The 26411-nt window shown below is 36.9% G+C and overlaps 1 protein-coding gene across 6 annotated transcripts in view; it reads left to right on the top strand.

The window, feature by feature from the left end:
- Positions 1 to 26411, top strand: part of LOC109801880 (binding protein) — a 60443-nt gene that overhangs the window by 23605 nt on the left and 10427 nt on the right. For all 6 annotated transcript variants that reach the window (XM_020363035.3, XM_020363034.3, XM_020363031.3 and 3 more), the window contains 19 exons: positions 2680 to 2835; positions 2963 to 3004; positions 3137 to 3481; positions 17790 to 17963; positions 18106 to 18266; positions 18382 to 18700; positions 18823 to 19258; positions 19357 to 19693; positions 19804 to 19992; positions 21436 to 21691; positions 21913 to 22098; positions 22175 to 22393; positions 22565 to 22741; positions 23386 to 23498; positions 23615 to 24079; positions 24357 to 24570; positions 25154 to 25375; positions 25489 to 25950; positions 26039 to 26362. In XM_020363035.3, the coding sequence (XP_020218624.2) occupies positions 2680 to 2835; positions 2963 to 3004; positions 3137 to 3481; positions 17790 to 17963; positions 18106 to 18266; positions 18382 to 18700; positions 18823 to 19258; positions 19357 to 19693; positions 19804 to 19992; positions 21436 to 21691; positions 21913 to 22098; positions 22175 to 22393; positions 22565 to 22741; positions 23386 to 23498; positions 23615 to 24079; positions 24357 to 24570; positions 25154 to 25375; positions 25489 to 25950; positions 26039 to 26362 (4797 nt within the window). The remainder of the gene's footprint in view (positions 1 to 2679; positions 2836 to 2962; positions 3005 to 3136; positions 3482 to 17789; positions 17964 to 18105; positions 18267 to 18381; positions 18701 to 18822; positions 19259 to 19356; positions 19694 to 19803; positions 19993 to 21435; positions 21692 to 21912; positions 22099 to 22174; positions 22394 to 22564; positions 22742 to 23385; positions 23499 to 23614; positions 24080 to 24356; positions 24571 to 25153; positions 25376 to 25488; positions 25951 to 26038; positions 26363 to 26411) is intronic.

Raw genomic sequence — 26411 nt, 5'->3', positions numbered from 1 at the left:
ACAAGAAGGAGAGAATCGCACGATAAAGAGAGCATGAACAAAGAACAAACACAAGGCGCGACGAAACGCGCGATCAAGATCGAAGACGAGGCGCGACGAAATGCGCGAGCAACAGCAACGATGAGGTTTGCGCAGCAACAGAGGCGTGAGCGAAGAGGGGCAACAAGGCTCGACGAACGCGCGAGCAACAGCAAGGTACGACGGAGAGGTGGGTTGAGAAACGGAACGAACCGTGCTCACGATGATACCATATAAGAGAAAGAATTGAAAGAAGATTTCTAAAGTTCAATATTATTGAATGTGAGTAAAAATGATAAAAGTAGTACACGAGAGGTATCACTTACATATATATAAGCCTAACAGACTTAACTAACTCAAGAGTTAGTAAGTCAACAACAAGTCTAACTAACCTAAACTGTTAGCAAATACAAGCAGAAAATTATATTTGAATACATGTAAATAATACAACAAATAAAAGGATTTATTATTCTATTCTCTTCTCTAATAGTTCTTAATCTCATTAAAGAAAGACATGAATATGGATAAAAGTTCAGATCTATATTTCATTAAATAAACCCAAATACATCGAGAGAATTTGTCAATGAAAGTTTCAAAATATTTAAAACCAAAATATGTGACACAGCTTGGTCCTCATATGTCTGAGTGAATGGTAGAGAAATCCAAGTTGCATCTTTTTTCGGTTTGTTTAGGAAATGATGACCTAACATGTTTTTCTAAGTGACATGATTCACATTTCAAAACTGGAAGCTGCTTGAGACTAGAAGCTGTTCAATTTTGCTAAACTTGGGTGACCCAAATGGTCATGCAAAAGCTTTGGTGATGAAGTTGCAAACCAAGAAATAGACAAGCTAGTTTCTAGGTAATAAAGACCTCGTGATTTATGTTCTTCACCAATCACATGACCTCGTGATTTATGACAAGGGAATTAACATCAAATGTTATTGAACATTTTAATGACCGCGTTAATTGGTTTAGAGAGATAAAGTTATAACGACAATAAGGGATGAACAAAACAAAATTTAATTTTAAAGGTGACAAAGAAACTTGACCAATTCCTTGAGATGCAACTTTTGACCCATTGGCTACTGTAACAAGATAAGGAACTTTTGGAGAAGAAATGGATGAGAAGAAGGAACTGTTACTGGAAATGTGGTTAGAGGCACCTAAGTCAAGTATGCATGGACCATGACCTTCCACACATTGAGAAATACATGTTGTTGAAAAGCATGGCACAAAAGAAGATTGGGCTTTGCTGTTGGAGTTTTTAGATTTAAGCTTCAAATATTCTTGATACTCCTTATCAGAAAACTTGGAATCTGATTTTTCAGATTTAGACACATGGGCTGCCTTGTCAGGAAAACCATGCAAGGAGAAGCAATTTTCTTGTGTATGACCCTTTCTTTTGCAATATGTTCATTGAGGATGTCCACTTTTTCTACCACGTCGTCCTCGATTGCTACGTCCTCTTCTTCCACAAGGTGTTACCATTGCTTGAAGTATCAATAGTTTCTGTTGGCTTTTCATCTTTCACCAATGTAGGAACACAAAGAAGTCTAGTGACTAGGTTGTTAATGGAAGGGATTTGATCACTATCTAGGATTTGATCACGTGTATGATTAAAATCTGAATGTAAACTTCTCAAAATCAAAATCATATATAACTTATCAAGTTTTTTGTTGATGCCCTCTAATGTGTCAGCCACAAAAAATCTTTTCAATTCTTCTATTGCAGCTTGAGCTTTAGCTACATGTGAGACCATATCATGGTTGGTCTGTTTGAGAGAAGCTACTCTTTGGGTTGCATCAAAAAGATGTTGAATGTTAGCAAAAATATCTTGGGCCTCCTTCCAAAAAGAATGACAAGTCTTGAATGATCTGAGTATCTCTAATACATCAGGCTTAACTGATAGAACAACACATAGATGGAAGTCAAGTTTTTGCAATTGAGATTTATTTTCAATAGGGATAACATTGACTTCCTTCTCCAAATGGTCATGGTATCTTTGACCAAGGAACCACAACTCCATCGAGGCAGACCAAGACAACTAGTTTTTCTAGTTGTAATGGTAGGTGTAACAGAAAAAGTGGAAACATGACCTGCGGAGGCCATTTCAATGACAGTTGACAAGGATGAAGGAGAAGTTTGAACACCACGACCTACATATCAAAACTAATAACTAAGGGTGGAAGCATGACCAAAAGGAGCAGATGAAGCTGTTGGAAGTGGTTTGACGAGATTCTGGTAAGTAGAGGGTGACACATGAGATGCACGTGCTGCATAGGGGCACCGGAGAAAAATGGCGCGTGAAGGAGAGTGCCTAGGTATTAGGGCAGGAGACTTCTTGGGTTGTCACGCTCCTTGAGGCACACCTAACCTTGACAGAGATTTGCTCTCAGCTGGTATATTATATATATATATATATATATATATATATATACACACAAAAAAAAGATCAGAACAAGTACAATGTCAGCAAAAGAAAGGCTACAGCCTAAAGTCCTTAACCCTTAAGATAGATGGGGCCAAAAAACAGCTTTTATAAAGCTGCACAACATATATTAAACAATTATTTTAACAGATTTTTTTTCCTTTACTCTTTTTTGCTTTGCAACTAAATTGCATTTTTCAAAAACCTAATTGGTTTATGATCTCTTGCAGGCGGCATTTAGAGCTTTAGCTGGAAAGGGCTACCAGACACTGCAGAGTCTGCTGTTGGATTTTTGCCAGTGGCATTCAAGTGAAAACCTTTTAGATGCTTTGCTCGATATGCTTGTTGATGGAAAATTCGATGTCAAAATGAGTCCTATGATAAAGGTAATGTGCTAGTACATAGGCCTACCTTCCACAAATTGTTTGACCCCCTTGCTCTACTACCTTATTTAGTACTGTCAAATCTTGTGATTGTGTTTTCTTATTTTTTGCTTTTCTTCTCTGATTTCAGAATGAAGATGTAATAATCTTATACCTGATTGTACTGCAAAAGGTTTGCAATTCATTTCCCCTAGCTTTTTTTTTCTGATCAAATATTTTTTTAATGTTTATTGAGTAGTTTCTAGTTTGTTTTAAGAAAATAATGCCATCTGTTTTATTGCTTTGTTATCTTGTGCCTGGGCAGAGCAGTGAGTCGTTGCAGCATCATGGGCTAGAGATATTTCAGCAACTGCTGAGAGATTCCATTTCTAATAGAGCTTCTTGTGTCAGAGCTGGAATGCTTGATTTTCTTCTTAATTGGTTTTCTCAAGAAGATAATGACAGTGTGATCTTTCAGATTGCACAGTTAATTCAAGTCATTGGTGGGCATAGCATTTCAGGGAAAGACATCCGCAAAATATTTGCTTTACTCCGAAGTGAGAAAGTTGGGACGAGGAGGCAGTACTGCTCTATTATGTTAACAACTCTCTTGTCAATGCTACACGAGAAGGGGCCTACTGCCTTTTTTGATCTTGATGGAATTGATTCTGTAAGTTCTGAACCCATTATAGATATATCTCTAGAATTCCTGATTCTTCTTTGGCATCAACAGTAATTTTTCTTCCATCCTAGATATAATGCTAATACTGGGTATATAGTTATTATTCTATGGTGTGACTAGCTGACATCAATGGAAGAAGAGTCATATTTGAATAGTATACATCTTTTTATTAATACCGTTATTAGAAGTGAGAAGAAAAATGAGGATATAATAACCTCCAACAATTTAAAAATAAGACTGCTAATGAAGGATATATATAAGGATCATTAGCTTAGAAGAGCTATACTACCCTTTGCAAACTGAATAAGGGAATCTCCCCTCCCCGCAACTAAAAGATGAACCTTCACTCATAATGAAGCCCCAAAAACGAGTCCATCCACAGAGACTGTAAAGGGTGGTGGCAACTCCAATTGCAAAATATGTTCATGCCTCAACAAAATCTAATTGTGTTAAAAAGATGCCTTGTTTTCTGTAAAAAAAAAAAACGGCTTTTTGTTACCTATTGCTTCCTATTATATTAGTACCTATGAGTTGAAAGTAGGTTGTCCTAGGGTTGTACATTGTTTTTGTCTTGGTAAAAACCAAATCAGATTATTGGCATCCACATTATATATATGATCTGTTTAGTGCTTCAGTCACTCAAGCATTTTTATTCTAAATACTCGTATTCAACTTCGTATCAAAGTGGGTTTGATCCCATTCTGTCGCTTCCAGTCAAGTCTTTGTTTTGTGCCATTGTTGGCTAGTGTTAATGAAATCATTAGTGAACCCTTGGAGATATATCTAATGAAAGATCGACTTGAACTTTTGTCAATTTTATTCTCCTTTAGTGGGATCAAAAATCAATTTGGAAAAATAATTAAAATCCTTCAAATTGACAATGCTAGAAAGTTTTTTCATTTAATCTCCTCTTTTTTATCCACTTAAGGCATTTTGCAAAAGTCTTTTTGTCCCCATACATTTGAACAAAATGGAATAATAGAAAGAAAAATGAGGCAATTGATTGAAATTTGATAGGGGGCCCATAGTTAAAAGGGTCTATGTTAGGAGGAAAAAGGGGGATAGTTAGTTATTATGATAACTAACTGATAGCTGTTCTGTGGAGGCAGTTAAATTGTATAAATATGAGAGAATCATAGAAGTAGGTAGGAAAATAGTGGAATAATTCTGGAGAGATAGGCACTCTCGAATTCTCCTTGTATCACTGTATTCTTTCGGGTTTGTGTGGCCCAGCAAGGATTCAAGAACAATTTTACAACAATCTTTCGTTTCTTTCAAATCTTTCTTAATACCTAGTTGAGATCTATCAACTAGCATTAGAGCTGGTTGCGAACCTGAGGCGATCAAGAATGGAAAAGAAAATGGAGATTCGGATGGAACAGGTGAAAAGGGGCTTGCAAGATATTCAGAAACGCGCTGCGGAAGAAACAGAGTGGTGTCGCAACATAGAAGGAGCGATGCGCGAGATGCTGGAACAGTTAAAAGAGTTGCGCTCGACAATGGGGATAGTGGGAAAAAATGCGCGGGAGGGAGACGAAATGTCCTCGGGATCAAGAACTGAAAAGAACAGCTGGAAGTGGCGAAACCTGGAACTTCCTCTGTTTCAGGGTGATGAAGTGCTGGGTTGGGTAGGGAAAATTGAGAGGTATTTCAGATTGAAGGGGGTATTGGAGGAGGAGAAGTTAGAGGTTGCGATGGTGGTGTTGCAAGGGAAAGCGTTGGCATGGTTTCAATGGTGGGAAGGAAGAAATCAAAACCCTTCTTGGTTGGCTTTCAAGAATGCCCTGTTATGAAGATTCCAGCCAGCGGTGGCACAAAACCCTTTTGAGGTGTTGTTGGGTCTAAAGCAAGAAGGAAGCGTTGCTGAATATAGGGAAAAATTTGAGACAAATTCAGGACCTCTCAAGATTGGAGATACAAATTATTTGAAGGGCATTTTCTTGAATGGCCTTAAAGAGGAGGTTAAAGCTGAGTTGAGGCTGCATCAGCTTAGTTCTTTGGAAGAAATTATGGATTTAGCTCTCTTGATAGAATCTAGAAATTCTATTTTGAAGGAGGTGGGTGGACCAGGAGCATTTATGGTAGCAGGAGGGATGAAGAAAAAAAAGGAAATGATGAAAAAGCTGAGACAAAAATGGATAATAGTAGGAAGATAGAAGGAAAGCAGAATTGAAGAAATATGACTGATGCAGAATACCAAGAAAGGAGGAGAAAAGGAATTTGTTTCAGATGAGAACAGAAATTCTCACCTGGGCATGTGTGCAAGAACAAGCAAATCAGAATAATGTTGCTTTAGGAAGGAGTGGAAGAGTCAGAGGAAGAAGAGGAAATTCAATGGAGTGGTAAGCCTTTCACCACTACTTTAGATTTTCGGAGTATGGTGGGTATGACTTCCAAGTATTCTTTCAAATTTTGGGGAGAGTTACGAGATAACCCAATTTTGATTTTGATTGATTGTGGAGCTTCCCAAAATTTCATTGCTGAATCGGTTGTGAAGAAATTGGGGCTGCTAGTGGAAAGAACAGAACAATATTGGGTAAAAGTAGGAGATGGTCATAGTGTGAAGGTGCAGGGGATGTGTGCAGATTTGGAGCTGGTGGTGCAGAGGGTTCATTTGACACAAAATTTTTATTTGTTCGCCTTGGATGGAGTTGACATGATATTGGGAATGGAATGGTTAAGAGGACTGGGGGAAATTAAGGCTAATTTTGATAAATTAACCTTGAAAGTCAAGGTAGGAGGAGAAGTCTATCAGATTAAGGGAGATTCTTCTTTGAGTGTATTAGAAGCCCCGTTAAAAGGTACCCTCAAACACTTGAAGGTGGAGGAGGAGATTTATTGGGTGGAGTGTTGTTTGGCTGCAATGGAACCAGAGGAGAGGATGAGAACAATTCCAGATTGCATAAGACAAATTCTGGAAGAGTTTGAGTTTGTTTTTCAAGAACCCCAAGGGCTACCTCCTTCAAGAAGGCAAGACCATGCTATCAACTTAAAGGAGGGGGCAGAGATTCCGAATCTGAGGCCTTACAGGTATACTTATTATCAAAAGAATGAGATTGAGAAATTGGTGCAAGACATGTTGAGAGCTGGAATAATTAGGCCTAGTGTTAGTCCTTATGCTAGTCCTATTATTTTAGTTAAAAAGAAGGATGGGAGCTGGAGGTTTTGTGTGGATTATAGGGCTTTGAATAAGGTAACCATACCAGATAAGTTTCCAATTCCAGTCATTGATGAGCTCTTGGATGAACTGGCTGGGCCACCATATTTTCCAAATTGGACTTGAAATCTGGCTATCACCAAATTCGAATGAAAGAGGAAGATGTTCAAAAGACAGCTTTTAGAACACATGAGGGTCACTGAATATTTGGTAATGCCATTTGGCCTTACCAATGCTCCCTCAACGTTCCAAGGGTTAATGAATGAAGTATTGAGGCCATACTTGAGGAAGTTTGTATTAGTATTTTTTGATGATATTTTAGTGTACAACAGGAGTTTGGAAGATCATCAACACCACCTAAGACAAGTGCTGACCTTATTGCAGGAAAATTCATTAGTCGCTAATAAGAAGTGTGAATTTGCTATATCCCACATGGAATACTTGGGTCATGTCATTTCTGCCAGTGGAGTAGCAGCAGACCCTTCCAAGGTGGAAGCCATGCTTAATTGGCCTTACCCCACAAATCTCAAAGGTCTGAGGGGTTTTTTAGGATTGACAAGATACTACAGGAGATTTGTTCAAGGATATGGGGTGCTGTCCAGGCCTTTGACTGAATTGTTAAAGAAGGAAGCATTTTTGTGGAATGAGGAAGCTACTAAAGCTTTTGAGGCACTAAAACAGGCCATGGCAGCATTACCCACACTGGCAGTACCAAATTTCTCCAAGCAGTTTGTAGTGGAATCGGAAGCGTCCAGCAAAGGAATAGGGGCAGTGTTATTACAAGAGGGCAGACCATTAGCTTTCATGAGTAAATCACTATCCGAAAAGGCACAAAAGAAATCGGTTTATGAGAGAGAATTAATGGCAATTGTTGTGGCTGTACAAAAGTGGAGGCATTACTTGATGGGTAGGAGATTCATTATTAAAATTGACCAGAGAAGCCTCAAATTTCTCACTGAGCAGAGATTGTTGGGGGAGGAGCATCACAAGTGGACCACCAGGTTATTGGGATTTGATTTTGAGATCCAATATAAACCTGGCTATGAGAACAAAGCTGCAGATGGACTCTCAAGGCAGATGATGTACGCTGCCATTTCAAGGGTAGAAATGGAGGAATGGCATAAATGGGAAGAAGAATTCTTGGAGGATGTTGAACTGCAAGCTTTGATGCAGAAATTAATCACTGATCCTGACCAACATGAGGGGTATGAGTTGAAAGAGGGCAAATTATTCTTTAAAAATAAGTTGGTGTTGCCTAAGAATTCTAGTAGAATTCCTCTAATCATTCAAGAGTTTCATGCTACGGCTATGGGAGGACATGCTGGAGTGTTTAGAACTTACAAGAGGGTGTCAGCTGTGTTTTTTTGGAAAGGGATGATGAAGGATATCACTAAGTTTGTGACTGAATGCCATATTTGCCAGACTAATAAATATCAAACATTGGCTACAGCCGGGTTGCTATAACCCTTGCCAATTCCTACTCAAATTTGGAGTGACCTTTCTATGGATTTCATTTGTGGATTGCTAAGAGCTTTGGGCAAAGATACAGTGCTGGTGGTAGTAGACAGATTATCTAAATATGTCCATTTCTTACCTTCATCACATCCTTTTTCAGCCCAAGAGGTAGCTCAAATATTCATTCAAGAAGTGGTTCGACTACATGGGTTTCCCGAGTCTATTGTAACGGATAGGGACAAATTATTTTTGAGTCAATTTTGGTCTGAATTGTTTAAATCGGCAGGCACTAGATTGAAGTATACTTCATCTGATCACCCTCAATCAGATGGGCAAATGTAGGTGATTAATAGATGTTTGGAGGATTACTTAAGATGTTTTGTGGGGGATAAACCCAAGCAATGGCCTAGGTGGTTAAGTTGGGCAGAATTTTGCTTTAACACGCATTATAATCAGTCTTCGGGTATGACGCCATTTAAAGCTGTATATGGGAGAGATCCCCCAGCCATTTTTAAAGCTCAAACTTTTCTTTCAAAAGTGGAGGCAGTGAACTTCTTGGCAGAAGAGCGAGATGGAGTTGTGGAGGAGTTAAGAGCTAACATTGATAAAGGCACAACACAGGATGAAACAACAAGCTGACAAGAAAAGAAGAGATGTTAATTTTGAGGTGGCAGATTGGGTTTATCTGAAGGCCTAACCATATAGACTCAAGTCTTTGGCGAAAAGGAGGAATGAGAAACTGGCTCCTAGATTCTATATGGTCCTTTCCAGGTGGTGGTTATGGTCGGAACAGTGGCTTATAAGTTGCAGTTACCAGAGAGCAGTAGAATTCATTCGGTATTTCATGTTAGCAAGTTAAAGAAGGCCATTCCACCTAAAACGCAAGTGCAGCCCCTTTTGGTAGAGCTTTCTGCTGAATGGGAATTGCAGCCACAACCAGCAGAAATTTTATCCTACAGGTATAGCAGAGCAGGGGAACTAGAGGTTCTTGTCCAATGTCCCAACCTACCAGACTTTGAGAACTTGTGGGAGACAGCTGCAAAGATGAACACCACATTTCCACAATTCCACCTTGAGGACAAGGTGATTGTGCTAGGGGGGAGTATTGATAGGGGGCGCATAGTTAAAAAGGTCTATGTTAGGAGGAAAAAGGGGGACAGTTAGTTATTATGATAACTAACCGATAGCTGTTCTGTGGAGGTAGTTAAATTGTATAAATATGAGAGAATCATAGAAGTAGGTAGGAAAATAGCGGAATAATTCTGGAGAGATAGGCACTCCCGAATTCGCCTTGTATCACTGTATTCTTTCGGGTTTGTGTGGCCCAGCAAGGATTCAAGAACAATTTTACAACAATCTTTCGTTTCTTTCAAATCTTTCTTAATACCCAGTTGAGATCTATCAAAATTCCACAAACATTATTACTTAATGCAAATGTTCCTATCAGCCATTGAGGTATGTTGTTCTCACTGCCTGTTTTCTAATAATTAAAATGCCTTCTTTTTCTCTTGAAAATAAACTTCCTCATTCCATTGTTTTCCCAAAAAATTCATTGTTTCATTGCTCCATGTGTTTTACGTTGTACATGTTTTGGTCATGATCCAAGATTAGGCAAGCTTTATGGCAAAGCTATCAAATGTGATTTCCTTGGATACTCTCGTCTTCAAAAAGGGTCCAGTTGTTATTCCCCAAACACTAGTTGATATTACATGTTTGTTGATGTCACATTCTTTGAATAAACTCCTTCCTTTTCCTCTTTCTTGAAAGATTCGAATTCCATATTTTTTTGGTTCACCAAGTTTTAGACTCTTTCTTCAAGCCACAATACTCCAAAATCATCTCAACCTCCTCTGATCACATTGTAGTGTAGGACATGAAATGTTGGTTCCATAGTTGTCAATCATGGATAGCAGAGTGGATGACCCCAAAAGTGGGATAGCGGGATTGTGGATAGGGGGATGACCGTTATATAAGCTAAGAAACAGAAAAATAATTATAAATTCATGCAGTAATCTTTTTTAATGACCCATGTTTTTTTTTTTATGATTTTTTAATGACCCATTGATGGTGTGGGACTAGGTTTGCGACCAATTCTAGCAACACCAACCCCTAGGCTCTAATTTTTTGGTTGGGCCATTGTTTTGTTGATCACCAAAGAACAAAGATGCCCAAATAAAAAAAATGAGCAAAAAAGAGAAAGAAATGGAATAGAAAAAAGAAGTGAACAACAAAAATAGGAGAGAAGGAAGAAAAAAATCACGGGAATGAGAAGAGAAAAAAAGAGAAGAGAAGAGAGAAAAAAATAGAAGAAAAAAGAAAAAGAACAGAGACAAAAGAGAGAAGGAACATTGCGGTAGAAGAGAACTGAAGAGAGAATGCGAGAAGAGGAATTCCAAAAAGAGGAAGAAGACAATGCCAAGACAAAGATAGATGGAGACAAGGTCAAAGAATTTGTCCAATATGATGCATGAAGATGAGAGTGTCGGAGGCTAGGGCTGTGTTGTTGGCATAGAAGAGAAGGGACAAGGGTTGTGCTGTTTGCACTTAAAATGGCAAAAATACCATTAATGAGGTATTTTCGAGTTTTCTTAATTCGCAGATCCACTCTGCACTATGAAATCTACTGTGCCGCTCTGTTGCGTCACGTAGCTTTGGTTTCTATTCGAGAATGCTTCGTTCCGAGGTCAGCATAGCGGCACAAAGCTGCTTTGCTCCGTCGTGTCGTGATAGTGGACGCTATTGACAACTATGGTTGGTTCAACATTAAATTAAGAGCCAAGTGATTCATGTCCTCTTCAGCCAATCACTTCTATGTCAGATACAATGATGAAAGTTTTGGTTGGCCTATCGTTCTTTGAAAATGTATTCAATTTCCCAAAATCCTCATCCTCGTTACAATTTTGTAAGTTATCATTGTTTATCTCCTTCATATTTTTATTTCATGTTTTCTCACTTTTCTGTCTTGCATTACAATTCCCAAAATATTTGTGAGGCACTTGATCATCCTAAATGGTGACAAGCTTTGATTGTTGTTAACTGGGAGTTGGTTTCTCTTTTATCTGGGAAGAAAACAAATGTTTTGCGAATGGGTGTATGCTATTAAGGTTGGACCAACTGGTGAGATTAAGCCTCTTAAAGCCTAATTAGTGGCAAAGGGGTATACTTAGATATATGGCCTTAATTATAGTGATACTTTTTCCCCTATGGCAAAAATCAGTACAATTTGCCTCCATCTCTTAGATATTAAAAATGTTTTTCTCCATAATGAAATTGATGAGGAAATTTATATTGAGCAATCTCTTGGGTTTGGGAAACTTCGTCGATCCATTTATAGGCTCAGTCTTCACAAGCTTGGTTTGGGAAATTTAGTAATGTGTAGAGATTTGGGTTAAAACGCAGTGAAACAATCTTTTATTATCATACTTCTAGTGGACAACGTGTTTGCCTAGTTGTCTATGTTGATCACAATCTAAAATACTTCTTTGGTATTGAGAGGTGACTTAATCAAAAGAAGGCATTGTAATTTTCAAAGAAAGTATGCACTCGATATTCTAAAGGAAACATGTATGATAAAAGGCTTAAATCCACTTCTGGTTCTTATTGGCTTATATAAAAAATCAAACATTAATGAAAAATCAAGGTGAACCCTACTTAGATCCAAGTAGATATCTAAGTTTGGTTGGAAAACTCATTTATCTCATGATAAATAGGCATATTGTGCACATACTGATCACTGGAATGTAGTGATTTGGATACTTGGGTGCATTAAAAAGGCTCGGGGACTAGCATTGTTCTATGAAGATAGAGGAGATACCCAAATTTTCTGGTCCTATGTTTGCTCTGATTGGGCAATAGGCGCTCTACTACCGGATACTATGTATCCATTGGTGGAATATTGTCTCATGGAAAAGCAAGAAAATAATGTAGTTGCTTCGTCAGAAGTTGAATATAGGGCTATGGCTTGAACCAACATGTTAATTTGTGTAGATCAATCAACTCTTCTTGGAGTTGATGTTTTATGAAATTCAGCACATGAAGCTATATTGTGACAACCAAGCTGCTCTTCACATTGTCTTTAATCCAGTGTTTCATGAGAGAACTAAACATAGAATATGATTTATATTTTATCAGTGAAAAGATGCTATCCAAAGAAATCATTATTAAGTATATCAACTCAAGTTATCAACTTGCAGACATCTTGACAAAGTCATTAACCGGGAACAATTATCTCTAATTTGCTCCAGCTTTGAAGGGGGGGGGGGGGGTGAGTTAGAGAAGCTGCATTGTTTATTTGTTTTTTCAGAAAAAAGTTCTTTTCTGTTACCTATTGCATCCTATTGTATTAGTACCCTATAAATTCTAAGTAGAAAGTAGGTTGTTTTGCCATGTGCTTCAGTCACTCAAGCATTTTTGTTCAGAAACATGGAAATGGGAGGTCTAAGCATTATAGAATGTGTATTACAAAGCTGCCAAACAATCCAATGTTAAATTGCAAGTGGATACCAGTATACAACCTTATGTGGTCTACTCAAGATATCATTTTATATTTTTAATTTGTATATAGTTTTGTCAAAACTAAGAAGACTTTGGTGGGAGCTTTGTCTTTTTGAGAAATAATTAGCAAGGACTAGATTGTAGCTAGAAGGGATTTTGAATCTGGTAACTAAAGAACATATCTGAATCATAGTAGTTAATAGCGGGCGGAGCGGCCACTATCGTGGTGCTCTGGAGCGGAGCGGCCTGACCCCTCAATCTTGTTGCTGTCGCGTGGCGGATGTGTGTCGCGGCCGAAGCGGCGGCGTCTGTGGCGGACTGGAGCGACAAAAAATCGTGGAATCGCGGCGCGATTTCGACATTCACTTCATCAAGGGTAAGTTTGTCTTTTCAATTGGCTTTTTTTGCCCTAATGCTCCCCTCTCCCTCTCGCGGAACCACTTGGTTTCTCAGTTCTCGCACTCCCTCTCCTCTCTCTCTCTCTTGAACGATTGTTTCCTCTCTCTCGAGGGCGACCAATCCTCTCTCTCGAGGGCGATCATGGACGCGCAGTCCTCCAGTTCCGCGACGAACTCCAGCTCAGACGTGCCTCCAGCTCCGACGCGTCTCCAGCTCCGACACGCCTCCCTCTGCTCATCGTTTGTCTTCTGTTCTTATGTCTTCTCTCTTTTTAGTTTATGCAACAGAATTTTATTTTTAATTTTTTATTAAATTTAATTCAGCAAATTTTATTTTTAATTTCTGATTAAATTTAATTTAGCAAATTTTAGTTTTAATTTCTGATTAAATTTAATTCAGCTGATTTTATTTTTAATTTTTGATTAAATTTAATTCAGCAATTTTTTTTTAATTTCTGATTAAATTTAAATTAGCAAATTTTATTTCTAATTTCTGATTAAATTTAATTCAGCTGATTTTATTTTTAATTTTTGATTAAATTTAACTCAGCAGATTTTATTTTTAATTTCTGAATAAATTTAATTCAGTAGATTTTATTTTTAATTTCTGATTAAATTTAATTCAGCAAATTTTATTTTTAATTTCTGATTAAATTTAATTTAGCTTATTATTAAAAATGTTTAATGCATGAATTTAGAGTTATTTTTTGTTTTTTTAGCTTTTATATATATATTATTAATTATTTAATATATATAAATTAATATTAAAATAGCGGTTATCCCGCTCCGCGTCATCCCGTTATCCCATTTTTAGGGTCGACCGTTTCGCTTCGCTATCCGGGATTGACTACTATGATCTGAATTATTAGTGGAAAAACAAAGTAATTGATCAATCCAAGGAAGCTCACTTCTTGGAAGTGTCTTTATTTGAGCTGGTGAGTATATTAAGGAGATTGAATGTGGTGAACTTTTCTTATAGGGGTTGATTGGGTTGGGTTATGACATTATCTTCAGTAGAAGTTATGACAAATACCATGATAGAAATATTACCTAACCATGTCAATCTAACATTTATGTAGCATTGACTTATTTTGACTTAATTGTGGATTGGGGATTTGAACAGTTAGACATTCACTAAAAATAATTATTAGAAGGTTCTAACTAGAAAGAGAAGATTTTATTAATTTGTTTTACTTTAATTACATTCTTCTCTTATCCTATTATAGAGATACATTTGCCCCTAAAACAGGTAACTATGAAAATTATTGGGAAAAACCCAAGTCCCACATCGACTAGAGATTAGGCAATTGAATAATATATAAGTGGAAAGCAACCCTCACCTATACAAGCCGGTTTTGTAGGGTTGAGTTAGGCTTAATCCACTATTCTAACATGGTATCAGAGCCATTTAGATCCACTTTAAATGGGCCACCTACCATTGATGCATGTGCCATAGGCATGAGGGGGTGTATTGGGAAAAATCCAAATCCCGCCAATCCTAGATCATTAAAAAGGGTCACCCACCATTTATCCACGTACCAAGCCCAATAGTGCTGGACGTGAGGGGGTGTATTAGGAAAAACCCAAGTCCCACATCGACTAGAGATTAGGCAATTGAATAATATATAAGTGGAAAGCAACCCTCACCTTTCAAGCCGGTTTTGTAGGGTTGAGTTAGGCTTAATCCACTATTCTAACAAAAATAAACAAGAATAAAGGAAATAATGAAAGTTTATAAAATAATATCAAATCTCAAGGTATTCTTATTTACAACACTTCCCCTCAAGTTGAAAATGAATATCAATCGTTCCCAACTTGCCTATTAGCTCTTGAAATCTACTAGTAGGAAGTCCCTTAGTAAGTACATCTATCACTTGAAGTCCTGTAGGGACGTGAGTTGTAACAATAAGATTGCCGTTCAACTTCTCTTTGATGAAATATCTATCTATCTCAATATGCATGGTCTAGTCATGTTGAACTGAATTATGAGTAATATTGATGGCTGACTTGTCACAAAATAGCTTCATAGGAAGCTCTATTTTAATTCTAAGGTCATCAAGAATAATCTTCATCCATAGCTCTTCATATATGCCCTATGCCAAGACCCAAAATTCAGCTTTTGTACTAGACCGAGCAACTATGTTCTGTTTCTTACTCCTCTAAGTCACCAAATCCCTCCCCCCGGGCTTTACTTGAAGTACTCTGTCAATTGCATATGCCTTTCCTAGGGGTCATGCATGAACTGACTAAATACATTTACAACATAAGCAATGTATGGTCTAGTATGTGATAGGTAAATTAGCTTCCCTCTTCCCTACCAATTTTTGATATTGATACTTTTCTATTGGTGGACTTCACTTCTAAATATCAAGGACATATTTTCTTTGAGAGATAAATATTCCATTCATGGAATAAGCAACTTCATTTCCCAATAAATACTTCAACTTCCCCAAGTCTTTCATCTCAAACTTCTTAAGGGTTAATTTTTCTTTTTCATCATCACCTACAATGATCATGTCGTCTGTATAGACTAAAAGTATTGTGAGATTGCCATTAGGAGAGTGTTTTATGAACAAAGTATGATTCCCTTGGCTCTGTTTGTATCCCAAAGAAATCATTATTTGGGTAAATCTCCCAAGCCATGCTTGTGGAGATTGCTTGAGTCCATACAAGGCCTTTTTTAATCTACATACTTTGTTTTCTTCATTGGAAGCTCCATAGGGGAATTTCCATGTGAACTTGTACTAAATCTCCATACAAGAAGACATTTTTTGCATCAAACTGTAGTAAGTCTCAACCAAAATGAGCTGCAAGGGAAAGTATAACTCATATTGTATTCATCTTTGCCAACATTGCAAAGGTTTCCTAATAGTTTATCCCATAAGTTTGTGTCGTACTATATCTGTCTACCATTCCATCTTTGTGCTTCACTATGAATATCCATCTGCACCCTACAACTTTCTTGTCTTTGGGTCTGTCTACAATCTCCCATGTTGAGTTCTTTTCCTATGCCTTCATTTCTTTTTTCATGGCTAGAATCTAGTGCTCTTCTCTCATAGCATCCTAGATTGAAGTTGGGATATCTATTAAATCAATGTCAGCAATGAAACTTTGATGCTAAACAAACAAATGGTCAGTATAGACATTGTGAAATAGGATATTTAAAACAAGATCTTTTTCCTTTCCTCAAAGCAATAGAAATATCATCATTAATACTTCCTCCAAATTAATTACCTTTAGGATTACTCACTTTCAAGTTAGATGATTCCTCTTGCTATGGGACTAAGGTGGGTTTTTTCTTACTTTTTTATTTTATGCCAAAGAATTTATCTCTCTTCTTTATTTTAGGCATTCTTCAGAGACAAAAATAGTAATAACTCTAAGCAAGACTCATTTTCAGGTTCTAAAATTTTTTCCTCTAAAGTCGAGGACAAATAAAGAATGACTCATTTCCATGGAAGGTGACATCCATGAAAACAAAGAATTTACGACTTTGGGGATGATAAGATTTGTACCCCTTTTATTTGACAGGTAACTAACAAAGACACATTTGATTGCCGTCGAATCTAATTTACCTCGATGAGGTCAATGTGGATAAGCATCATAGCCAAAAACATGACAGGGCAAACTTGACATCAAAGAGGAAGAAGTTACCAATGATTGTAATGATTCAATTGGGCTAACACCATTAAGGACTCGAGTGGGTAACCTATTTATAAGATAGGTGAAGGTTAGGACAACTTCTTCTAAGAATCTCTAGAAATTGCTGGGAATAGACATTTGGAAGAGTAAAACTCCAAACTTCTAGGAAATGACAATTTTTCCTTTCTGCAACCCCATTTTATTGAGGGGTATTAACACAGATAAGTTCATGTACAATATCATTATTAGTGATAAATTTAGACAAATCACGATTCACTTATGCAGTACCATTATCATATTTGATTATTTTTATGGACTTACTAAACTGATTTTTAACAAAATGGAAGAAATTGACAAATATTGACCAACCTCGAATTTATTTTTCATAAGATATGTCCATGTTACTCGTGTATAGTCATCAATTAACATCACAAACCAATTAGCACCAGAGATAGATTCTGCAACAAGTCACCACACATCAGGGAAGGAACAATGGGGGGTTGCCAATGAACTTTTTTGGGTGGTTGTTGGTGTGTGTTCTACAGCATTGGAAAATGGGACAAACTATGGTGGCGCATGGGGATATTTTCGGTTGTGCGACTCACAGTGTTGTGATCGTTGACAATTGATGCTCTTTTCTGGCTCATTATTGACTTCAACGGCCGCGGAGTTGGTGACAGTGGTGGAGAGGGTGGCAACAACTCTAATTTTTCTGATTTTAGGGCAGCAGACAGAGCTCCCAAGATTGGGAGCTCGGATGCCAAGTAAAAAGAGAGGATTTTATTGATTTGTTTCACTCTGATTACATTCTTCTCTTATTCTATTATAGAGATACATTTGTCCCTAAAATAGGTAATATGAAAATAAACAAAAATCAAGGAAATAATGAAAGATTATAAAATAATATCAAATCTCTTAAGATATTCTTATTTACAACATTCTTTATGGGTTTTTAGGTTAAAGGACTAGTACTCTTGGATGTAGGATACATTCTTGTTAGTTGTTAATAGATGCTGAATGATGCATGTAAAAGTAGTTTTTTTTTTCATTCCTTGCTTGTAGTTCTTATAGAACCAATTTTTCATTGCCAAATGTAACATCTTCATTATTGTATGCCATCTATATTCTCATTCCTTTGAAATCATTGTAGGGTATCGTTCTGAAAACACCTCTGCAGTGGCCCCTCAATAAGGGCTTTTCTTTTTCCTGTTGGCTTAGGGTTGAGAACTTCCCTAGAAATGGAGCAATGGGACTTTTCAGTTTTCTTACTGAAAATGGAAGAGGGTCCTTGGCCATGCTTGCAAAGGAGAAGCTCACTTTTGAGGTTGGAGATAGATCTTCTGAAAATTTGCTTCTTTGTTCAAGCTGTGTATTGTTTCTTAACATTTTTTTGTTGCTTTAGTTGGTATTACCTTTAAATGCATTTCTTTTGTTGTTTTCTGGCTTGATTTGCCTGTCCCTTGCAGTCAATTAATCTGAAGAGACAGCGGGTGGACCTGCACGTTAATTTAGTCAGGAAGAGATGGCATTTTCTTTGCATAACTCATAGCATTGGAAGAGCCTTTTCTGCAGGTAGTTTGTTGAGATGTTACTTGGATGGTGATCTTGTCTCATCCGAAAGATGCAGGTTCAAAGCATGATATATATTTTTTTTTCTATTCAAGTGAATTTGTTTTTCTGATTAATTGTTAAATTGCTTCTTGCAAACACTGTGACTTAGTTTGTATGCTTTGTTTATTCAGGTATGCAAAAGTCAGTGAATCATTAACAAGTTGCATGATTGGGGCTAAACTCAAGATGCCTCACTATGAAGACAATGGGCTCACATTTGAATCCATGGGAGATTCATGCCCATTTTTTGGCCAAATTGGTCCTGTTTATTTATTTAATGACGCTATTTCTGCTGAACAAGTATTGAGTATCTACTCTCTTGGACCAAGTTATATGTATTCTTTCCTTGATAATGAAGCTTTGCCTCTTTCTGGTGATAAACTACCCAGTGGGATTCTTGATGCCAAAGATGGTCTTGCTTCAAGAATTATTTTTGGACTCAATGCCCAGGTCCCTAATTTTTTGTCCTCACATGCTAATGGGTGTTTATTTAGTATTTGTTTGTTTTCATAAAAGAGGCACGTTTGAGCCATATTTCATCAACATCTAGATTTATTTATTATTTTTTTCAGGCAAGCGTCGGTAGAATGCTGTTTAATGTTTCACCAATAACAAGTCAACAATTGGATAAGAATTCTTTTGAAGCAGCTGTAGTTGGTGGTACTCAGTTATGTTCAAGACGCTTATTACAGCAGATAATATACTGTGTTGGTGGTGTATCTGTGCTTTTCCCTCTTATTACTCAGTGTTGTAAATTTGAAAATGAAGAAGTTGGAGAATCTGTAAAGGGTGCCCCACTAACACTGACAATGAGGGAATATGTGACAACTGAAGTTATTGAGCTTATTGCATCTCTATTAGATGAAAATTTTGCAAACCAACAACAGATGCATATTGTGTCTGGATTTTCTGTCCTGGGGTTTTTGTTGCAATCAGTTCCTCCACGACAACTTAATTTGGAAACTCTTTCTGCATTGAAACATCTTTTTAATGTTGTTTCCAATTCTGGTGTGTAATTTGTCCCCATTTCTTCTACATCCATTTTTCATTTGATGTATTTTCTTTTGCTACAACTTTTTTTTAACTACCTTTTCAATTTTTCTCAGGATTGGCAGAGCTGCTAGTGAAAGAGGCTATTTCTAACATATTCCTTAATCCTTTTATCTGGGTTTACACTGTTTACAAGGTGCAACGTGAACTGTATATGTTTCTGATCCAGCAATTTGACAATGATCCTAGATTATTGAAGAGTCAATGTCGGCTCCCACGTGTTCTTGATATAATTCACCAATTCTATTGCGATAATGTAAAGTCTCGATCATTTGTTGGAAGTAACCTTCTTCAACATCCTGTTTATGAAGATGATAACGGGGAAAGGCCTAGTAAAGAAGAAATGCGTAAGATCCGTCTTCTTTTGTTAAGTCTTGGTGAAATGAGTCTTAGGTATGGTTTCATCTTTCCCCTTTCCACTTGACATTCACCATAATGTATTTAATATTCCTCCTCTACATACACTGTTCAATTTTTTATTCTATATTTTTGGGGATGTGCAGGCAGAACATTGCTGCTGGAGACCTAAAAGCTCTCATAGCATTTTTTGAAAAATGTCAGGATATGACCTGTATTGAAGATGTCTTGCACATGGTCATTCGTGCTGTTTCCCAGATATCATTACTGGTTTCTTTCGTGGAACAAGTTAATGTAATTGGTGGTTGTCAGGTTTTTGTCAATCTTCTCCAGCGGTATGTCATCCTTGGCTTTCTTTAAATGAACTTTCATCTGTTAAATTACTGTTATAGTGGCACTATATAGCATTGTGGTTTTCAAGTATCCATTACCCTACACTTTCCATGAGACAGTAACAGCCACATCAGTTGTTACATGCATTGTCGAGAACATAATTTTGTGTTTTATTTTTAATGAATTGTTTAGTACTTTTTATTAAAGAAAAACCAAAAAAGGTACTAAAGGTAATTTGAGCCCTAACAGTACTAAAGATAATTTGGGGCCCTTCTACTATTTCTAACATTTCTGATGCTCCAACATGAATGTGCCCATCGAATTTGGGATTTATTCCTTATCCTTCAATTAACTATTTTTTCTCCTTTTTTTGGTCATGATATTTTTAGAGGTGGTTTTTTGACATTTTAGAAATTTACACAATTTCATCTCATAGTTTCTGGTTGTTCATTTTTTTGTTTTGTTCTCTTGAGAGCTTGTTTTATGCTCTTTCTCTGTACTATTAGAAAGCTTGGATCAGGGTAGCTTTGGAAGAGTGTAGAAATAGAAGTCGCGACTTTATGGATTACTAGGCTCATCATCTTTTCCTAGGTTCCTTATTTGTGCTCTGCTTCACATTTCTGTAAAAAGCAAGTATATCTTACTGTAAAGCTTAAATATATATAGAAGTTAAGATTAAGAGTTCAGTGTTCTTCAGAACAGTCAAACAGAATCCACCACAATATCCCTTGCACACCCTTCTACTACCTTTATATATTCTTTTTTCTTTGAAAACAAACGTTTTTATTTCGACCATAAGTTCGCTGGCATTGTTAGAGTCACCATGTCTGAAGTATCGTTCATTTTGACACTCGTTAGGCCGTCACAATTTTGTCTTCAAAAGGTGCCTCGACGGGTTAAGGAGGGAGGGTGTTTGTAAACTACCCTTACTTAGGCCACTCTTAACCCTTAGCCTCGACTAGGGAACTTGTTCCAATATGCCTAAAAGTCTTACATCGTTTAGAAATCGAAACTAAGGATAGTTTATAAACACCTTCCTTAACCCGCTGGAACAATTCGCCTAGTCGAGACTTGACCCTTAGCCTTGATTAGGGAACTTGTTCCAGTATGTCTAAAAGTCTTACTTCGTTTAGGAATCGAAACTAAGGGTAGTTTATAAACACCTTCCTTAACCCGTTGAGGTGTCTTTTCAAAGACAAAACTGTAACAGCCCAGTGAGTGTCAGTGCAAAGATAATACCTCAGACGCAGTGACTCTAATGATGCCAATGGACTTACGGGTCAGAATAGTTTCTTTTCCTATAAAGAAATTATAAATGGTGTTATAATTGCTCCCTGAATATTTTAGGTTTTTTTAATATTGATTGGAGGTTAAAGAAATAATTATGTGAAACAGGTACTGTATATCTGGTTCCTTATGCCTTCTTGTGGTTTTTGGTTTTCTAGGGAATCCGAGTCTATTAGATTGTTGAGCTTACAGTTCATAGGGAGGCTTTTGGTTGGCCTGCCAGCCGAGAAGAAGGGGTCACGATTCTTTAGTCTCCCAATGGGAAGATCCAGATCTATTTCAGATAGCCAAAGGAAAATCAGAATGCAACCAATTTTCTTAGCTATATCTGACAGGCTGTTCTGCTTTCCACAGACAGACAATCTGTGTGCCACTTTATTTGATGTTCTTCTTGGTGGTGCTAGCCCCAAACAGGTATTATGACATATAACCCCCTCTCATGTTTCTTTTTTCCTGTTAAGTTCTATATTTGTTCTGACAACAGTTGCAAAACAGAATTACAAGTCTAAGTTGTGTGCTTGATAAATAGTTCAAGTAAATTAAGTTTCCTAGACAAAGTCATTTAGTCATTAGTCTTTAGGATGCATATTGATGGTCACTTGCTGGCGATTTCTCAATGAAGTTCTTCTTTACAGGTTTTACAAAGACACAACCACCTGGAGAGGGTGAGAAGCAAGGGTAGTCATTTTTTACTTCCTCAAATGTTGCCTCTGATTTTCAGATATCTGTCTAGCTGTAAGGATGCACGTGTGAGAATGAAAATAATCAGAGATTTGCTTGACCTTCTTGATTCAAATGCTTCAAATATTGAAGCTTTTATGGTATGGCTTTTGAAAGCTCCTCTTCTTTGTTAACACAGTTGATAAATTATTTTTTAATTGATGATATTGTTAATAGGAATATGGGTGGAATTCCTGGTTAACATCATCTCTGAAGCTTGATGTGTTAAAAGAGTACAAAGTCAAATCACCTGATCAAGGTGACAGTGGGATGGATGAGCTGCTCTTGGTGAGGAATTTGTTTTCCCTTGTTCTCTGTCACTATTTGCATTCTGTAAAAGGTGGCTGGCAACAGATGGAAGAGACAGTCAATTTCCTTCTTATGCACTTTGAGGAAGTATGTTGGGAATCTAACTACACCTTCGTTATACATTTTAATGATGCAAGAATGTGCTTATGATAGTTCTTCTAGTCTTTTAGCTATTATAGTCAACATATAATATTCCTTATTCAGGTTATAACATTCTTTATTCAAGTGATGATTTTGTTTCTAAATTTTCCATTGTAGGGTGGCAGTTCATATAAAATTTTTCTTCGTGATATATATGAGGATTTGATTCAGAATTTGGTGGAGCTGTCAGCAGCAGACAATATTTTCATTTCACAGCCCTGTCGCGACAATACATTGTACCTTCTGAGATTGATTGATGAGACCCTGATCTCTGAAATTGATAAAGAACTCCCGGTATTGGGCTTACCTGCAATTTTTATGTATGAATTATTCATTTTTTCTTGATAGAAATTGATGTTATGAGCTAAGTAAATTACTTGTGGTGTAAGAGATATCCTTATAAAAACATTAAGGAAAAAAAAATCAAACGTGGACATCAGTGTAACATAATACTCAAATTTTGTTGAAACAGCAATTATCTTTTACTGGCATATGGATGCCAACAGAAAAACTGCATCTCATGGAAGCTAGGTAGGAATAGACTTGCTTGGTGTTGGCACTTTATTCCACCACACTCAGAAGAGCCCCTAGTGCACCATCACTACATCGGTCTTCTGCCTTTTGTTTCTAACCCTTATGCTGCTAGAAATAAAATAAAAAAAAAATGTTTGACCGTGGACAACGTTTGGTGGACTAGTCCTAAACATAACAAAAGTTTCTTCTCTAAATGTTTGAAACTAAGAAATAAAGTAAAACAAGTTCTCTCCAAACTTCAACAAGGGCTTGTTTTCCCCAAATAAGCCTGAGTCTTCAATATGATAGTGTCATGTGTTTAATAGTATTTAGGTAATTATATCATGCTTCGGTTTTTATATATAATTAATGTTTTCTATCCTTTTCAATATGTTTTGAAAATATGCTCTTTTTTTTTCTTACAGTTCCTTGGAAATGACTTTGATTCTCATGTTGATTTGGAAATGGAATGTCACAAGGATTATAGTTCTGCCTTAAAAGAAGTATTGATAGAAGAAGCTGATGCACAAATTTCTAGGTATGAAAATGCAGAACCCTGCTGCCCCTGTGGCACTACTTGCATTGATGAAAACAGATATTTGATTGATGCTAAATTGCTAACCCTGTTTTCAATATGATAATGTGCACTTTCAGAAAATCTCCGAATTCTAAACAGCCAACACCAAATGATGATACAATTGAGGAGAAGTGGTGGAATCTATATGACAAATTGTGGGTTGTTATTGGCAAGATGAATGGAAAAGGATCCAGCAACATGTTACCCAAATCATCGTCATTTGCAGGACCATCTCTTGGTCAAAGGGCACGTGGTTTAGTTGAGTCATTAAACATTCCTGCTGCTGAAGTGGCTGCAGTTGTTGTATCAGGAGGGATTAGCACTGCTTTGAATGCAAAACCTAACAAAAATGTTGACAAAGCTATGGTTTTACGAGGAGAGAGGTGTCCTAGAATTATTTATCGCCTTGTTATTCTGTATTTGTGTAAATCCTCTCTAGAAAGAGCATCACGATGTGTCCAACAGTTCACCTCACTTTTACCTTGCCTTTTATTAAATGCTGACGATGAGCAAAGCAAGAGCAGGCTGCAACTTATTATCTGGTAACATTTCTACTAAATACATACAAGCAGGTTTATAAATTTAAATGTTTATTCAACATGGATTATTGTTTTGCCCCAGTGGCCCCCATATATTTTTTACACAGTGGGAAGTGCCCAATTGAGCATTTAATCACATGAAGAAATATTTTCTGCTGACAGAAATGCCATAGGATGTGTTTATGTAACCACAAAAATCTATAATAAGCAGGCTCATAGCCAATTCTCAAGTTTCGAGATTAACTTGTCAGAAACTAACTTTTGGTTTGGATGTTGGTAGGACACTGCTTTTTGTTAGGTCACAATATGGAATATTGGATGATGGTGTTCGTTTTCATCTTTTATCACATTTGATACGGGAGACTGTCAATATTGGAAAATCAATGCTTGCTACTAGTATTGCGAGCCGAGATGATGCCTTGGATCCTAGCTACAATTCAAAAGATGCAGGGTCCATTCAAAATTTAATTCAAAAGGATCGAGTTCTGACAGCGGTATGTCTGAAAATATATTGTTCAATGCATGTGTTTCGTTGTTATATATTTTTATTCGGGGGAATGGGTGGAGGGGATCTCCAATATCATTGATTGAAGCTGACGATCAGATATTTGATATTTCCAATTATTTTGAAATGTTATATTTTAAAATTAACTCATAGATTAATTGAAATTTCCATTGATAATTTGTAAGAAATTTATCCTATATTAAGTTATTAGCATGAGTCCATGCAATCCCCTGCTTAGGATTAGTTATTTGATGACTGCCAGTTGTGTAAAATTAAGATCATTTCAGGAACTAAAATGTATTGCACAGCCTTTCGTCAAGCAATGCATAAAATCTGTTCTTCATACTTAATTTAATTTTTCATTGCCTGCTACACTTTTTCCACTCTATATGAACGATCATGGAGGCATATTAAATAAGAATGAAATTATTATTACTTACCTGATTGGCTATGGGTAATGCAATGTTTTGTTTCATGGCACGTTGTTTTTGCCATACCTTTCTGCAAGCCTTATTTTTCTATCTACCACCAGTTCTATTTTGTGTTTTTAACTGACGCCTCTCACTTTTCAGGTCAGTGATGAGGCTAAATATATGAAGACATCTAAAATGGACCGCAGCCAGCAGATACAGGAACTTCATTCTAGAATTGATGAAACCTCCTTGGCAGAATCTAGTAGTAAGAAAGCTTTTGAAGATGATATAAAGAGTAGTTTGAACTCTCTTCTTGCTTCAGATGATAGCAGAAGAGCTGAATTCCAGCTTACTTGTGAGGAAGAGCAGCAAAATGTTGCTGTATGTATATCATCCTCCCTTTTTTTTATTATATAATTATCGATTTATTTTTTAACCCTACTTTTTGCTCATAAAAGGTGCTAAATTTAATATCTAGGGCTGCTTTTTTACAGGAAAAATGGATACACTTGTTTCGTTCTTTAATTGATGAGAGGGGTCCGTGGTCTACTAACCCTTTTCCAAATAGTGTTGTTACACACTGGAAACTTGATAAAACAGAAGACACATGGCGACGCAGGCTAAAACTAAGGCAAAATTACCATTTTGATGAAAATCTGTGTTGTCCTTTTTCTGCCATTGCTAGTGGGGTTGCTACTCCTGTTAATGAAAGTAATTCTGGTTTTGTGAATAATATACCTGAACAAATGAAGCAGCTCTTGCTGAAAGGCATAAGAAAAATAACTGATGAGGGGACTTTGGACATTAGTGATGCCAATACTGAAATAAGTGGACAGAAGGCTTCTGATCATTCAGACTGTCAATCCTCAGACTTACTAAAGGATGTGTGTAACAGGAAGGATACTGTGCAAGAACGAAAAGATACTTCTTCTTCACCTGAAGCCGAAGCTAGTGAGGTATGTGCTATGAAGGAATGTGGTCTCTTGGTATTTAAAGGGAGTATGAAACTGTATTGTTTATGTTTTGCTAAATTTCCATTTTCAGGTACTTGTATCAATTCCATGTGTCCTTGTGACCCCAAAGAGAAAATTAGCTGGTCATTTGGCAGTCATGAAAAATGTTTTGCATTTTTTTGCTCAATTCTTGGTAGAGGGTACTGGTGGATCATCTGTTTTTAGAAACTTTGATGCCTCAATCAATTCTGATTTGACTATGTCTGATCTAAAACAAAGATCTTTGAAGTGGCCTTTTGCTGGAATGGATCCTCAGAAGGGAACTATGATCGGTAATGTAGAGCTTATAAATGGAAATGGATCTGTTAAACTTATGAGATGTGTTAAACGCCATCGAAGATGGAGCATGGCCAAGGTTGGTTTACTGGTTTCATTTTCTTCACATTTTTGTGCACTTTACAGAT

The sequence above is a fragment of the Cajanus cajan genome, chromosome 6 (genome assembly GCF_000230855.2).
Source record: "Cajanus cajan strain Asha chromosome 6, NIPB_CcT2T_4, whole genome shotgun sequence".
NCBI lineage: Eukaryota > Viridiplantae > Streptophyta > Magnoliopsida > Fabales > Fabaceae > Cajanus > Cajanus cajan.
Note: the sequence above shows the minus strand (reverse complement) of the source record. Positions and strands in the feature narration are given on the sequence as shown.